The 17,361-nt window shown below is 41.7% G+C and overlaps 1 protein-coding gene across 1 annotated transcript; it reads left to right on the top strand.

Moving 5' to 3' along the window:
* Window positions 1-1,848: 1,848 nt before the first annotated feature.
* LOC132262009 (dipeptidase 1-like) lies at window positions 1,849-17,361 on the top strand. The gene is made up of 5 exons (XM_059761115.1): window positions 1,849-2,361; window positions 11,017-11,395; window positions 12,237-12,402; window positions 15,703-16,231; window positions 16,517-17,361. The coding sequence occupies exons 1-5, from the start codon at window positions 2,152-2,154 to the stop codon at window positions 16,880-16,882; spliced, it is 1,650 nt and encodes a 549-aa protein (XP_059617098.1). The 5' UTR covers window positions 1,849-2,151; the 3' UTR covers window positions 16,883-17,361.

Here is a 17,361-nt window from a genome sequence, read left to right as displayed (position 1 = left end):
TACTTTAGAAGATCTCCTCTCGTCAGACAATCTTATGGCTCCAGGGCAGAAGAAGCACGGGAAAAATCTCTTCGAATGGCGAGGAAACTTCATGAAATTTACATTGTGTTGAGAAGCAATTTGTATTCATACAGAGGAGCACAGCGAGCCCGCCGACACATTATTTTTGGCTTTGTTTGTGGGGGTGGAAAAACTTCATTAGGATGCGTGGGCGGAAGGACGAGAGGATACAAAAATCTCCGTCTTCCGATTTTCTTCAGCCAACTTCCTCGTTTTCATGTATCGTCGCTCCTCATCTGCCCGCCAGCCATGCACTCTATAATGAGGAAAAGTTAGTTTGCCGAGATAGCATTCTAATTAAAAATCGATTGAGTCTCTTTTCCATGGCCAAAAATTCACTCAGGCGCGCCCATAAAGTGCTTAAAAACATGAGAGAAAGTTTCCTCTCAACAAACTCCATACTAAGGACAAATTGCCACAGTCGTTTCGACACGATTGCTTGGTGGAAAATACAGAGAAAAAAAAAACGAATGAAACAGTCTGAATTTCATAGAGTGATAAGCGCCATAAAATTCCCCATGGAGTTGTTCATGTGGAAATTAATTAAATTAATTTGTCAGACAGTTCGACTGGAAGAAAGATGAGGCGTGTTTTATTGCACCTGAAACAGAGATGTTGCAATTAAATTCATGACTCCTTGTAAATTGAGCCATAAAATTGTCTCCTCCACTTCACCATTTTATTCTTCTCTAAGAGCGCACAGAGGCATTTTTTCCCATCGCCCCGCGTCAAAATCACCTGCCTGCAGAGGGGATGGGGGTGGCAGAACCCACTGAAATTACATGAACAGCCATTTGGGGCAACGAGGACGACGATGTAACTCCTTTGAGGAAGTGTAGCGCGCGGCTACATAAAAATCCTCTCGCTTTATCTCTTCGAAAAGTACATACATTTAGAGTAATTTCCAACTAAACCTTCCTGGCCTGATAAATAGCCGGGAGTCCTTTCGCGACAACATTGACTGAGCGGAAGAGAGAGAGAGAGAGAGGCAGAGTTCACGAGAGGACAAACTCTCAGGATTCAGGGCGAAAAGCCGGTCCATGCGGAGAGCGAAAGCTATATTGTGTTGCCTGATGGCAAATAACAGATTTATTCACTCGCAGGATTTATAGAACACATGAATTTTGAGTAAAGCCGAGTGAATTCCAGTTCTGTGATTGCGCAAAAAATTAAGTTTCGCAAAATCGACTAAAATGACCTCAGAGACGCTGATTATGATGAAATCTGACGGCCATTTTGAACATCCTTAAAACACGTTTTCCTCATTAATTCAGCCCCTATGGCATGGATCTGCCCAAAATTTCAATATGTTTTAGCTGGCCTCAAGATCTGTCCAACGAACCCCCATTCATGGGGATTGAAATCACAGAAGGGGAGATATGGAGGGTCAAAGTTCACACCTTGACCGGCCTATATCTCCGCTGTTTATCAACCGATTTCGATCATCTCTTCACCAAAAGACGTATTTGGGCGTCCTTAAATAGACTTTAAAATTGGGTTTGTTAGTCAGCCTTGGCGTTTGCTTATCACATCCTTTGTTTTGTCTGTCTTTCCTTAACCGAGTTTTTGACTAAATCTGTGCATAATTATTATTGCTAATCATGAATTACACTGAATTTTCTTACACTTCTCCTGGATAAATCATCCCAGCAAATATCCTTACTTATCCGCCCTCTCAGTGTGGCATTTGAGAGAGAGAGAGAGAGCGGCTGCTGGAGAGCGACGAGAGTCAACAGAGAATCCCTCTCTTGGCGCCCCACAAACAAACCGCCGACAGTTTGTGTGCAGAAGTAGCCGTGAATGGTAGTGCTTCCGAATCGCGTCGCTTCCGCCAAGTGTTTTCCCTGCTCAGAGTGCCTCAGCCGGGAAATTGTGGCCATCATTTGAGTGTAAAAAGTCCAGTGGACTGAGGAAAAACGCGCATTTTGGAGGAGTGTTGGCAGAGTGACGAGGGTGAGAATGCTGTGAAGAGGAGCTTTTTCTTCTTTCGGCATCACGACAGTGTTGGAGAGTAAATAGAAAGGAAAAAAAATCCATCAAAGTCCTCAATCGCGGTGGGAGAGTGTGAGTGACGGCGAGAGACCCTTTCGCATGTTAATGACTTCAGGACAATGGGATGTCCGCGCACTGGAGGCCCTGGAGCGAGAGGCGTCAGATCTATTTGATGTCCTCGATGTGCCAGAGCGCCTCCGGCCGCCGCCGGCCAAGACCGCCGTGATGGATTTGGAGCTGCAGGATCACATCAAGCACTGCTCCTGCTCCTGCAACCACATGGGCTACGGCAACTACATGGACTACCAGGTATTGCTACTGTCCAAACAGTCACACGACATAAATTCACACTGACAAATTTGTCGCAAAAACATTCATTACGTTTCAATTGTTGTCCAAATGGGGGCACCAACATGACTCCGGGAGAGTTTGCAATAAAAATGCCCACCCCCAATTTGGAAAATCCATTCGATGAGTGTGGGAAAAACTGGGGGATCAAATTTAATAGGGATCCCCTTGAAATGAAATTCCCCATAAATTTTATCACCCACGCCTCGACGACAAACAAAAATATAGCACTTGAAATTTAGTGTCCATGTCATGTTTTCAATTGATGGATTTATGCCATCGAAATCGCTTAATTCCACCCTCCCGCCCAGCAGTAAATATTTAATTTGTTTCATCTGTGTTTTTCGGGAAACATCCTCCATCAGTGCGAGGATCGTAAATCCACTGTCAGGAGCATTCAAGGATAGGCACACAATGGCATCACAATCTGGGTTAGTTTGTCGTCATTTCGTTGTGTTTAAGTTGTTTCATCAAACAAAGAAACAGCTCAATTTTTCCCCCAACTTCCCAGAGAGCGAGAGCTTTTGCTTACATATTCATGGCAAATGGCGAGAAAACATGCCGGATTAGAGCATTTCCGTGGCCAAATGTCGCACAAACGGCAAATAATTTCCACTCTCATAGTCTCACAGGACGCGGAAAATGTTGCACACAATTTGTGTCCTCTCGCTGTCCATTTGAGGTTTGTTTTGCTTGAAAATGTGGAACACAGTGACTAAATTTAATAATAATAATAAATGTAACAATAAATATTCACTCCATAGTTTTGCCACAACTCACTTGTTTAGTGTTCAAACTTTCCTGGGGCGCGCGAAAATGAGGGGAGTTTGCTCAAATGATAGTCTCACCCTTTGCGCCCTAAGTAAATCCAACACGTCATGGGGTTTGAATTTTTGCTGATGATGCTCCACCGTAATGAGTATCCACTACAGATATGGGGGAGGAAAATATCAAAAGTCCCATCTCCAGCCAAGGGAAAATGTGAGGAAAAACACTCCTATCTGTTCTTCCCTCCTCATCGCACTTCTCCATGACCCAATTTGACATGGAAGAGAGAGAGAAAGACAGTTCTGCGATAATTTTTAATTTGTCCCTCGTGTTCTTCATCATCACACACAACCCTGGGAGGGTGGAGGGGGTGAAATGCAATTTCTGCGCTCATGTGAAACATTGCAGACGGATCGTGAATGAGATTTTACAATTACAGCAGCGAGAAATGGCGTTTTGATATCATAATTGCAAAATATCATCCGCATAAATTGCTATATATACACGTGGTTAAATGATAGTGTTGCGCCAGAGGGTGAATGAGGTTTTTTCCACACACACACACACACACGACAAAACCCTCTTCAAAACTTATCCACTTAAACGGCCGTGGACTAACTCTGAAGGGTGAAAAGGGGGAGTTTTTCTCTCCCTCCCTCTCGAGAAAATACTGGGCAGAAAATTTATTTTCACTCCACCGCCAATGAAATAGACTTTTTGTGTGGTCGGGAAAAAAAAACTCCTCAGGCAAACTGCCTTCGAGGCACTCAGAGAGAGAGAGAAAAAAATCCAGCGGAGTTTTTGCCCGGAAGTTGGAAATTTATATGGGCGCTGTGAGCTTAAATTCAATTCTAACATCCCTTTCAATTAATTATTTATTTGTCCATGTGCCCTTTCCCCATACTTTCCCCACTGAATGCATGCAATTCTGCAAAGCACAGTTGCTCCCAATTAAATAGAGCCACGCGAGAGGCTCTGAGATATATTGATGAGTCGTGAATTTCCTGTGTTTTGATGGCCCAAAGTTCACTTGTCATGTATCTGATGATAAGAGATTTGGGAGATTTCTTTGGTGCCTCAAAAGCGAAGAATTCAGCATTAAAACATGGCGTAGAAAATGCAACGCCTATATTTTCAGTCCTAGACTCAATTAATCTATTAGGAAACAATTCCTAATGGATCTCAGAAGCAGAAATGATGGATTTCGCCTTAAACAACTGAACAGAATTCGTCGAAAACGTTATTCGCGACACTTTTTCCGCGAAAACGACCTTTTTACGCGCTTCATTGCGCTCCAAACGCTCTTCCTGGAAAAAGAGGTCCTTCTGAGTATTCCCCTGATTAAATATCCTTTCTTGCGCAGCCGAAAATTCTCCGTACGATTCTCTGAAGTTTCATAATTTGATATTCACTTAATAAAATTTTCATATCAAGCACTTATAAGCTCGAGATAATAAATGAAAATCACCCAGAGAATTGTTTATGCATAGGTTTGGTTTAAGCACCACAAGCGGATCAAGAATTAAGCCGAATCTTCTCAAACTCGGCATGATAGTTACTCATTAATGATGGAAGATTGGTGGAAAATTTCAGACTTCTAGCTTGAGTGGTTCTATTTAATTTGGAGTCACTGTGTTGAACCAAGCAACCTTGCAAATTTCGTCTCGGCGGAATTTGCGCTGGTCATCAGAGGAGGAAATACACAAATTAATGGGGGTGTTGTCAGGGGAAAAAATCAACAACATATCTCCCTTTATGAGGTGCAGAGCTCAGAGAAAAGAAGGGCGGGAAAGTGTCTTCATCCGCGAGAAAGCTTTTTTCCGCCGGAGCAACAAATGTCTCTTCATCTAAATTAATGAGGTACAGAAGAGGCTCTTCGAAAGAGGACTTTGTGAGGAAGTTTCTAGGTGGATTGGAGGGAAAAAGCTGCGGTTGTTTTGGCACAATCTTTTATTATTGTGTTGACAATTAAATTTACCCCAATGTCCGGGAAATTTCCGGTGTGGGGGAGTTTTTCTTGAGGGAAATGCCTGTGTTTTCATGTGAAACTGTTGGAGAATAAAGAGATTTTTACTATATAAAGTCTCTGTCTGTAAATTTTTCTGACAAAAGTGTCAATTCTTTTTAGCCTATCATGAAAATGACTTCCTATTTCACTGAAACGTGAATTACTTTTGGAACATTTCCAATGGGACAGAGTGAGGCTTCAGCATGAAATTCAATTTAACTGCTTTGTTGCTCTTGTTCGATTTTTGGAATGCTCCAAAGATGGTCCCTTGAGATAGAGTAGCATGGAAATTGGAAAAATCTTCCGTGTGCCTCAGGCGCGAATTTAAAAGCGCTTCTCAGCAACCTCAACGTTAGCAAAATGGCAAAAGGGAGAAGATATAGACCAAAAACAACCACTCTAGAGAGATGAAAATTTGGCAATTTATTGCCATAATGTGCAAAAACCCACTTCGGCAGACTTCATCGAAGGAGAGTAATTAAATTTGGCATGGATGGAGTTAATCTCCGCCAGAGAAATGGAATCATTGTGCATGTTTTTTTTTTCTCGCACTTCGCAATGGGCAAAGAAAAGGGCGCAATAAATTAAATTCCAATGCTGAGAGGCGGCGTTTTAATCACAATGCCCGTGAGCTTGCTTCCCCGGGGGGGTGGAAAAGCCCAGGAAAAAGCTGAGGCCAGAGACATTGACTGATTGAGCGGCGGCCCATGATTTCTCTGTGCGCCCCTTTGTGCCGGGCGATGAGATTGAAATATTAAAGGAGGGGTCAATTGGATGGGAATTTTTGTTGTTGGGGATATTTTGTGTAATTGCCTCGATCAGCAGAAAGCCTCCCTTCGTCATATTTCTGTGTATTTCTGGCTTGTCAGTGCTTGCGCGCTTGATGCTTTTTTCTGCCATTTCCCCCAATCATCCACTCTTCGCCTGACCGCACCAATTTCCAAAATCACACACACACGCCCAAAACAGCGACAAGTTCATAAAAATGCGGGAGTCCGGAAGCCATCCCATCCCCCAAAAATCCTCCCCCCAGAGCTGAAACATTCAGCATTTGCTGGGGGCGAACAGAGAGAGAGAGAGAGAGAGAAAAAACGAGTCTGGAATTCATTAATCATGAAAAATGGTCATGCAGACTGAGCTTCCGAGCTTTAATTGTGTTAAATCCAGCCGGAGTCTCTTAAGCGGGAAGGTGGAAAAGGGGCGACTAAGAGGCAAGGAAAGCTTTCCATGACAGGCAAATTTAGGAGAGATTTTCTCTGCGAAAAATCTCCCTCACCTGTCGACTCAATTGACGCCAGAGCGGCACGTATTTATGGCTGTTTTTCAGCACGTGTGAGTGTGGTTTGGCGTTTTGAGACAAGAAAAGCAAGACAACTTGCTGGATCTTTATTGTTTCATTGCGGAAAATTCCGCCATCCAAGCCACATATCAGCCAAGTTTGCACTCTTTTGTCGTCTCTCAGAGCTCACTCAAATTATAATGAGGTTTTGTGTGAAAAATGCTGCTTTGCAGACATTTGAAAAGTTGCACGGTTCTTATCCTCGCAATCAAGGGGAAGATAATACAGCCAGAAGTGGTGTACAGATCAGCAGGAGTTTCAGATTTGGTTCATAGTTTCGATTTTCTGTTGATTATTTTACTCTGTGAAATTATTGTTCACCTAAATCGTAATTTTGACATTTTTTCTAGGTTATGTAACTGATTTAAAGACATAAATAATATTTAAAAGTAGAAATTCTTGTGTCTAAAGTGAAAATATATTCTCAAAATTCGTGATTTTGGGAGATAAATTTTTTCTTAAGATTTGTGAATCAATTTTTATCCAATTCATCATTTTGTCATATATTTTCTAGGTTATGTGAATTATTAAAGACGAAAAAATAGTTAAAAATTGAATTTCTTCCGTTGCAAACGAAGAGGTTTTCATTTAAAAATATAAAATCATGTATTTTCACTCAATAATAATTGCGATTGTGAAAGTTTAGAAGGTTCAAATCAGACATAACCTCAAATTTTCACTTCACAACACCAGACTTTCCAGCTAAAAGGATTCTAATTAATAATTCAATGTCGTAAAGTGCAATTAAAAGCAGAAAACCATCCAATAAAATTCCTTAAAGACACTCTGAAAATCAGAGTTATTAAATTGTGTGCAAAGTGTCAAGAGTTATTTTACAGATTTTAGCCATATTATTCTCCCCTTGCTCACAATTCCTCTTCAGTCACACAAATGCCTTTTCCTTCCGCACTTTAAGAGTCACAGTTAAAGAGAAGATGGAATTTTGACCTCATAACTTTCCTATAAATTTCAATACAAACAACTTGTGTGAAAAGCTGAGCGTAAAGTGCCTCGTGTATGGCGTAAATTAAATACGGAAAGCGTCTCGCACCCCCTAAAAATAACACAAGAATGTATTCACAATTAATTGGCAGGAGAGGTGGAGGGTCGAAAATGTTGATGACTCTTTTGATTGCAAAATGATATGTTGATACTCCATGTTGTGGAAAATGAGAATTTCTCCCCCTGCGTAAATGGTATGTTTAAGCATTTCTCTCTCGCTCTCGCTCCACTCGAGTGGGCTCAAGAGGGTGGAAAATTTCGGAAAATTTGTCGTACTTGAAGAAGTACATTCAACCCAAGGAGGGAGAGGAGAGGTTATGATACGCAAAATGTATCCATAGAAGAGCGATGGAATGAGCGTGAGAGGAGCTTATTAGGAAAGTTTTATCTCAAATACAAGTCACGTAAACAATTGCTCTTTGAGTCCCCATATTATGCACCCTTCAGGAGTTAAGTATAAGCTCCGCACTCCGGCCCAGGCTTCCAGGTGCGTACTCATGCATAAGGAATGAGTTGCGAAACGTACACTTTTGGTGGTGATTTACCCTCAATTTATCGCCAATTCCCTGACCAATTTCCTACCCATAATCCAATATTGTTGTTCACAATGTTTCCACCCTCATTTGGGAGCACTCAAAAGTCCTCCCCGGCACACCAATGCGTGCAGAAATGAGGAAGAGCCCAACCACAAAGTGGATTACTATTCTTCTTTCCGTGCCTTCAGCGCACAACTCCTCTATCCAACTCCCCCGCCCAAGACATATAAATTGCCCAGCTATTTGTACCTCTGCAGAGGCATTTGTGCTCTCCTATGAATTATTGCTGAGCAACTCCGTCTTCGCCGCCCCCACGCGATCTCCTCTCGCTTTAATTATCTGAAAAATGGCTGGAAAGTCTTTCATTTTCCCACCATACACATCTCACAATTAACCGCTCGCAAGCTCCGCCCTTCAATTAGTGCACTGAAGTGCATATGAATTAAACTTTCTCTCTTTGTTGAGACTTGAAATGCGACAAGATTTTCCCAGAAAATCCTCCTGAGTCTTCGGGATGACCAGAAACATCTTGTGTATAGTTTAATTAAATTTCTCATCAACCAAAACCCATATTTGGGTCCCCTTTGTTGTAATCAAGGAGCAAGTAATGTAGCTTAAATCTGTACACCACATTCTTGTATTTCCACAATTGGTAGGCAAAACCAAGGGGGAGATAATATGCCCTAAATCTGTATTTTCTTAGCCTCTGTGCAGAATCTTTAACACTCCAGACACTTCTGAACGTCTTTAATTGCATTTTCTATCGCTTTTCAGACTCTTTCGACTCGTTATTACGTGAATTTCTAAAGTTTCACAATCTAATCTGGGTTTTTCCGCTACAAGAAGTTTTAACTCTTGAAATCTTTGGATTTCAGAACGTAAAAAGCGATTTTAATCATTTTTAATGAATTTAGTCTTCAGAATATGCTTAAAACAATTCTTCTCAAATTGTGAGGTTATGAAAATCGACTTGAAAACCCTTTTTGAACTCATTTAAATCCTTTAAAATCTGAAAATGACGCAATTTAGGGAATTTCACAATGTTTCTACTTGATAGTAAAGTTCAAACCGCGGAAATAACTAAACAAAAATACAATAATCTAGGTTAAAATGATATTTTTGAGGTTATGTTTGACTTTAAAGCTGTTTTTTTCTTCCGAAATTAACCCAATCTGAAGTTTTTAGAACACAAATGCTCAAACTGTACCAAGAAGAAGAGAAATATTCCAAATTTAGCCACAATTTGTATGATTTTGACTGTTATTTGATGATAAGAATCTGTTTTAAATCAATCACATAACCTAAAAAAACTATAAAATTGATTTTTTCTAAGCAAAGTCTTCTCCTTGTGACAAACAAAGCTCAGCTGTACATCACATCTGACTATATAATCTCCCCTTTGGCTGTAATTCAATTGAAGTACAAGCAGATGCTCTTTAAGATTCTGTTTGCCCTTCTTGCTTGCCCAGAAACTCTTCAATTTAACCTGGCAAGTGATTGTCATCTGGACAATAACCAAGTTTTAATGACCAATTCTCATGTACGGAATCATTTTGATTACGTGCGAAAATTCACAGAATCGTAAAAGCTCATTTGAGCTTTCGGTGAGAACACAAACTGCATGATTGCACTTTGTAATAGTTTGAAATTGTGTGATTAAATATTAAATTGAAAAATTTCCCGCATTTAATTTTATATGTGAATTTCCGAATAAATTATTCCATTTTCCAAACGAATCATTATCGCTGACAATGTATCGGAAAAATCATGGAATTATCCAGATACTTTTCAGCATGGTTTTTCAGCAAAGAGATCAATGGATTTCTTAGGGAAACTCCCTGAAGTAACATCAGATAAATACTGCCGAATAAAGTGACTAGAAATCCAATGGAAATTTCACCTCATCGTGTTCTGCAAATTTATCGTTTTCTCACGAGAAAGGTAAACATTTCCTCTGGGAAAATGCCTTCAAGAACCAGGGTTTTTCACCTTCAAACCCAGCCACCAAACATTCAAGCCACGAGCATTTTCCCTGCTCTTAAATTAAAAGACAATATGCAGCAATTACAGTTTCGGGGTATTATAAATATTTCCTCGGGAAATTGGAAATGTCACAAAGGCAGGGAAAGTACTAAATTGGAAAAATTCACCACATGAAAAATGCTACAACCACACAATCTTTGTATAAGGAAAATATTTAAATTTTTGAGGGTAGAAATATTGTTGGTTGGCAGAAAAGTTTTCCACACACACACACAGAGACGAAAAGAGTTTTGCGCGACAAACGCAAAAAAAATGTCTCTCAAAGCACTGTTGCCAAAAAGCTTCTCAAGTTTTTCCAGGACGAGAGAGAGAGTGAAAGAGAGAATCTGTGAAACGATAAAAGTTGAGGGAAATTTGTGAAAATTCCCAAGTGGATTTTCTCAGGGTGCTGGAGAATTTTTCCACACCATTTAATTTTGTGGTTTTCGACCATTGAGTTCGCGTGTTTATGTATTCATTTCCAGGATGATTTTCAGCTCATTTGAGAGCTTTCGCTCGGAATTCCTCATCATAACTGCCAATTTGCAGAGTAATGAATCAATTTTCAGTAGATTTCATCTTTCTCCCTCCCCACAGAAGAAGGTTAATATGCAAAATATGATGGGCTGAGGAGAGAGAAAAAAGATGGTGAAACCAAACCAATTTCCATATATTTTATATGGAAAACTTTCAGTGGAAACTATATATCCCAACCGACAAGTTTTAAAGTGCTTTGGGAACTTTTTTTTTTCTCAAACATCCCTTGAATTCGAGAGACGGAGAGACGCTTATCTGTGGAAAATGACTTTCTCATCGGGCTATCGGGTTCCTTTTTGTGTGTCAGCAGTTTTTTTCCTTTGCTTCTGCGGCGACCCTCGAGGGTTTGGGATGGGCGAGAGCAGCATCTCAATGATCCATGGCAGTTTCCTCTTCCTTCGCAGCAAACCTCCTGCTTCGGCGGTCTGCCCGACGTCACGGAGCACACGCACAGCAATCGGACGTCCACGCACAAGGAGCTCAGCTCCAGCACCGAGTCCCTGGCCGTCAACAACTCCACACCCGGCGAGCGACACTCCATGAAGAGCCTCACGCCGCCATCCACGCAGTCCTCGATCAAGGACCGCGAGAGAGGCTCGGCGGCCGCGGAGAACGAGCGCAAGTGGTGCTTCTTCGTCGTGACATTCTTCGTCGCCCTCACGGTCTGCGTGGTGATCCTGAGTCTCCTGGTTGAGGTGTTTCTGGGCCAGAGAACTGACAGATCGTCGCAGGCGCTCAGGATCGACATTGTGAGGCGACTCTTGGAGGAAACGCCGCTAATTGGTATGATTAAAGTTCATTGCTTTTCCATTTCAAAGGTCAACAATCTCCACTGGTTATGAACTCATAATTTCACTTGGTAATTATCACTATAAAAATTTTCACATCCTCTCATGGTCAATAAAAAGGCGGCAAGTGTAAAAATTGCAGCTCAAAAAGCAATCTCGCCAAGTGGAAGTGCATTTAATTAAAGCAGAATCTCTAATTGTTTGCTCAGTCGGTCATTTGGGTTTAATTAGCAAAATAAACTGCTTCAGCGATGAATTTTTCACCCGTTGGCTGAATTATTGAGTATTTCATGTGAGTATTTGCATAGTTTGATCCTTTTTCTTCCTTTCTATGCCACTGAAAGCGTGTCAATTTGATTGGGGCAGTCAGAAAAGATATATAGACAAGTCCTGAGTGGTTAAAAGCTCCTCTAAGCGAACAAGTATGTTTTGAGAGAACGCTGAAGTGGATAATTTATGTATGATATTCATGCCAAAGAGAGCTCAAAAAGACACTCTGACAAATTGGTTTCATTTCGCTGATGCATTTCTGGTGGAGAATCTTAATACCTTTTGTGTTGGCTAGAGTTTCTCCCTCGAGAGAGCTTTATTTCTGCGGTCAGCTTTGACGGAGAAACAAGTTGTGTGAAAGGGCGAGAGAAGGATTGATTGAATCGCTCTCTTCCTGAGGAGGAAAACCGAGGAATTCATTACGTCCACGTGTGTAATTAATTAAATACCCAGGCGTGTCCCATTGAATGGCAGAACAAGGGGAAGAGGAAGGGGGATTGTGTGATTTTGAATAATGCAATCCGGTGCTGAATATCATTGACGGAGTGGTTTTGTCTCCTCAACAGATGGCCACAATGATTTACCGTGGAATATTAAGCGCTACTCGCACAATAGATTGGAGTACTTGAATTTCACCGAAGGCGTGCGGAGCACCGAGCCGTGGAGCAACTCTCAGTGGAGCCACACTGACATCCCTCGCCTCAGACAGGGGCTCATCGGGGCGCAATTCTGGTAAAATCAACCCCCAAGCAATTCACATGTTGTCCTTACACTTTGTATCATGTTTGCGCGAGGGACAAAAAGCCCCTCGCAAATCGACGGGTGAATCGAAAACTATCAAAAGTCGATAGTTTTCGTCTTATGAATTTTTGAAAAAGCTCTTTATTTGTTCTTCCTGTACGAAAAATTTTGAGATTTGTACAAATCTGTCGAATATTCATTGTTTACGCCAAGAAAAATGTCTCAAAAATTGCAATCAAACGCATAAAACGCTGTTAAAAAAATTAATTTTAAGTTTTTAGAATTATCCTAAAATGTTTTTCAGGCTTTGAATGAACATTTCTCATATCTTTTAATTTTTTTGACTTGAAAACATTAAAGAAAAGTTCAAGTACAGTATAAAAACAGTATAAAATCGACCTTTGGAACGTAATATTTACAGATTTTCTATGCATTTTGCCATATTTTAATCAAAATTATTAATAAATACCAATGAAATCAACTAAAATATTCACAAAATAATAAATACAGAGCAATATTTGCACTTTAACGCACGATTTGAAGGCGTTTTGAGGTAAATTTGGCAAATTTCGCAGCTTTATTAACGCTAAATTTCAAACTTGCTCTGCTGAAAAATTGCGATTTTGGCTTTTGATAGTTTCCGATTCACCCGTCGAATATGCACATCGACAAACCACCCTCAGTATATTCAAATCAAGGGACGCGCGCGCCCAGCAGAGAAGGCAAAAGAAGATGCAGACTAAATGGCAATGCCAACCGTTGTTTGTATTCCGGCAAAACCCACTCGCAATATTTGCTTTCATCCATATTAGAAATTCTTACAAGACAAACAATCATATATGCCACCCCTCGGAAGCATTATGCTAAGTTTGTTGCCATTATTGGGGATTTGGGCCACTCTGAGCGGCTGTGGCGTCGCCAAAATCCCCGGCGAAAGACTGATGACGGCTCAGACGGCCGCCAAAATCGATCAACAGGGATTGCATTCCCGGAGTTTCCATGGAAAATCAACAAGCTCTCCACCTCTTTTGACAGATTAATCAAGGAGCTTATAGGTGAAAGTAATGGGAAAGTATTTGCAAATCTCCTGTGGGATTTTGGCAGGATTATGGTGATGGTTTTAGTGTGAAAAACACTATTTGTGATAAAAAATAATGGAGAGATGTTGTGGCAAATGCACTGAAAATGCATCCTATTTGGTCGAATGCCAGAAAACTATCTAGAAATGCAGTGAAATTTAATCGATCTTTCACTGAAGCATCAAATTCTAGTTACAATTGTGTTTGAGATTAGGGAAAAAGCTCTGGAAAAGCCGCTCTGCTTGACGATGCCTAGATAAAATGAGTGACGGATTTTGTGAGTAACTCGACAGTTTGTAATTTTCCTCAACTCACACGGAAGTTGGGAAAAGCCACTCTCGAATTCACTTTGAAGACGACTTTGCCTGCAAGTGATGGTTATTCTATGTAATTTGCTCATGGCATAATTTTCCAAGCAGAAAAGCTCTCACTTCCAATGTAATCGAATGGCGCTTGTTTTCGACAAGAGCAACTTAGTATGTTTGCACATTGAAATTTTCATGAGTTTTGTGAACTGATAATGCGAATAATGCCCTAATAAATGTTTGATAATTTCTCCATTATTCCATTTTAGCCACAATTGAATTAAACTTTATGGCATTATCATCAAATCCTGGGACATCGACAATGAAAAGCGCATTCTAAATAAATTCACCATAGAAATCTATTAAATTTTCATGATTGACTGGAATAAATGACTCGTCAACAGATGAAATTGTAATGCTGCAAATCTCGAAATTGGTTTTCCAAATCAATTGAATTTGCAATCTTCCCCATCAAAACACACACACACACACACACACACATTTCCCCTTTTTGGATAATGAATTTTTCCCCAAAATTTGGCTTTCTCTCGCATGGTTTGGATTTTTATTAATTTATCACCATGTCGACGAGTGATGACAAATTGTTTTTGTGTTAAGCAACATCGTGTCATAAAGCAAATTGCCTGCTCAATTTTCAGCCAGAGAAATCCCTAACGAAGTCAAATGGTAATTCATGGCTATCCTTCTGGTGATTTCCACTAATTAAATGCAAACACTGCGTCAGATTGAATCTGCAAATGTTAATCCAGAGAGGCAAATTGCATGTCAACGCTGTGCTCTATTGATTCCTCTCCAATATTGCTTATCAAGTGGTTATTTTTCTTGTTCTCTATTCAGGAATGTCCTCGAGAGTCCTTGTGTCTGAGAGAGTTTCTCAAGACCTTCAATTCCCATTAGAATTTCATGCAATTTCCCGGTGAAATTACGTGTAAATTGAGATTAAATATCCCAGCTTGTAATTAAACTGGCTCTCAAGTTTCTCCATCTGGAAGTGAGAGAACCTCTCTAAGAGCGATTACAGACTTGCGGATTACTCACGAATCGACGGGGACTGAGATCAATCCTCTGTGGATGAGCTTGGAGTGTGTAAAAACCGGATCAGTAATATTTCGTTGCTGAATCGGCGCTGTACACACTCAGGAGTTATTCTTCTTTGTCGACACTAGCGACAATTTTGCTTCGTTTGCCGCTCTTAGCTTTCAATTGATTTGCTTATTTTATCCAAAAACCGTGAAATTTTACGATAAAATTGCAAAAATGGAAGATTTGTGGAAGAATTTAATGATTTTGAGATCCCACGAAATCATTTGCAAGAGATCCGCCGCCATTTTGTGTGTTTTGAGCTGTGAATATCGGTTAAATATCGATATATCAAGGGATCAATCGCGTTTTATGGTTCACACGTCGTGCACACTCACGCTCTCGCTAATCCTCTTGTGGATAACCAGCAAGTCTGTAATCGCTCTAAGCTAGACTCGCTCACACTCTCGCATCGCATTCGATTTATCCTCATTCAGCCCTCAGTGTTTTAGACACTTTTCCATTTGACTGTAACAGAATTTCTGTTTTCACTTTGCCTTTGTTCACAGGGGAGAAGGACAATTATTGCTGAAGGGAATTTTGGCACTGCACACCAAAACACACTCCCACTGAAAACCCCAAATCCAGCCACAAACTGCTCACAGCACTCATCCACCCTCTCGTGGCGTGGATCATTTGCTTGAGTGATTTGTGGATACGTGAATGTGTATCTCCTTATCGCACACACACACATATTCTATGTCAGACCCAAAATGCCACTCTTGAGACGAGTGATAAATGCGTATGGAATTCAGTGTCCGGACACGAAGCCGGGAAATTGCCTAACCACTCTCTGCTTCTGGCAGGTCCGCCTACGTTCCGTGCGAGGCTCAGGGTCTGGACGCCGTGCAGCTGGCGCTGGAGCAGATTGATGTCATCCAGCGCTTCACTGAGCTCTATGACAAGCACACCGCCTTGGCCCAATCCTCGCAGGACATCATCACGATGCACCGACGTGGACTGTTCGCGTCGCTGATCGGCGTTGAGGGTGGCCACGCTCTGGGCTCCTCTCTGGGCGTCCTGCGCTCCCTGTACGATCTGGGCGTGCGATATCTCACCCTCACGCACACCTGCGACAACACCTGGGCAGGAGCAGCGCCCTCCAATGACCGCGGACTCACGGCGTTCGGGCGCGCCGTCGTCAAGGAGATGAACAGAATCGGGGTGATTATCGACTTGTCTCACTCCTCAGACGCCACTGCCAAGGACGTCCTGGAAGCCACCAGGGCGCCCGTGATGTTCTCCCACTCGGCCGCCAGGGCGCTCTGCAATGCCACAGGAAATATCGGCGATGACATCCTGCGACTTGTGGCGGACAACGGAGGGATTGTCATGGTAAGCTCAAAAGCAAGCTCAGAAGCAAGCTAAGAAGCCCCGAAGGTGAACCAAGGGGGAGATATTGTGACATAAAATAGAGTAAAAGCGAGTAAATCTCCGCGGAAGCAAAGAAGTGTTTAAATATCTTCAACAATCGCTTCTCAAAAGGATCTTTTTCAAACAAATTAGTGCATTTCTTTTGCGAAAAAGCTTTTTTAATCACTGCCAAAGATTTTTAGCACACTATCTCCCCCTCGGTGGAGGGATAATGCGAATAAATGGCACAATCTTGTGACCTTCCAGGTGAGCTTCTACGCTCTGCACGTGGCTTGCTCCCGGCAGGCAACTGTTCAGGACGTGATTCAGCACATCCGCCACATCCGGGCAGTGGCGGGAATCCAACACGTGGGAATTGGAGCTGGCTTTGACGGGATTGACGCCACACCGATGGGCCTCGAGGACGTCTCGAAGTATCCTGAGCTCTTTGCCAGCCTCCTCGAGGATTCCGGCTGGACGGAGAATGACATTGGCCTGCTGGCGGGCAAGAACTTCCTGCGCGTCTTCAAGTCGGTGGAGAATGTGCGAGACTACTGGAAGAGCGCCAATATTCTTCCCAATGAGAATGTGGAGCCGCCTAAGAAGTCTCCATGCGCCTATATGCCACTCTAGCGCTCAGCCCAGACGCAGTCGGTGACTGTGTGAATCCTAATCTCTCCAGGAGAGTGGCAAGGAAGTAAAAGTATCAAAACGGTGTTTAGAATATAGAGATTGTGCGGTTCTATTCAAGCTCTCTGTCTCTCTCTCCAAGGTTTCATGTGAAAATCTTGTCCTTCTGACTAAAAATAAGATTATATTGGAAAATGCCTCTGAATAGACAATTTTCCAACCCAAAGTCACCTTCTGAGCGAGAATAGAACCCGAAACTGCGTGTGAAAGTGAGTATCTTCACCACCCTGATCCTCCATCCTGATGGATAAGTCCCTTTCCAACAGGTAAATTCCTATGGAAGATGATGCAAAACAGAAACTGAATATAAAGTGTGATAATCATCAATCAAGTGAGATGTGGGAAAAAAAAGGGAGCCACATGAGATGTAATATGGAATTAAGATACTGTATGAGTGTTTGAATAAATGTGTTAATTTTCTG

Source organism: Phlebotomus argentipes, unplaced genomic scaffold (assembly GCF_947086385.1).
Source record: "Phlebotomus argentipes unplaced genomic scaffold, Phlebotomus argentipes genome assembly contig_15, whole genome shotgun sequence".
Taxonomy (NCBI): Eukaryota; Metazoa; Arthropoda; class Insecta; order Diptera; family Psychodidae; genus Phlebotomus; species Phlebotomus argentipes.
The sequence above is the reverse complement of the archived record's forward strand: the minus strand, read 5'-3'. Positions and strand labels throughout refer to the sequence as shown.

Bases quoted from the DNA above. Each gene is read 5' to 3' on its own strand.
- LOC132262009 (XM_059761115.1), top strand. From the start codon at position 2,152: ATGTTAATGACTTCAGGACAATGGGATGTCCGCGCACTGGAGGCCCTG. The intron at 11,396-12,236 runs GTATGATTAAAG...TCTCCTCAACAG, and splicing joins GGAGGAAACGCCGCTAATTG to ATGGCCACAATGATTTACCG. The intron at 12,403-15,702 runs GTAAAATCAACC...TGCTTCTGGCAG, and splicing joins CTCATCGGGGCGCAATTCTG to GTCCGCCTACGTTCCGTGCG.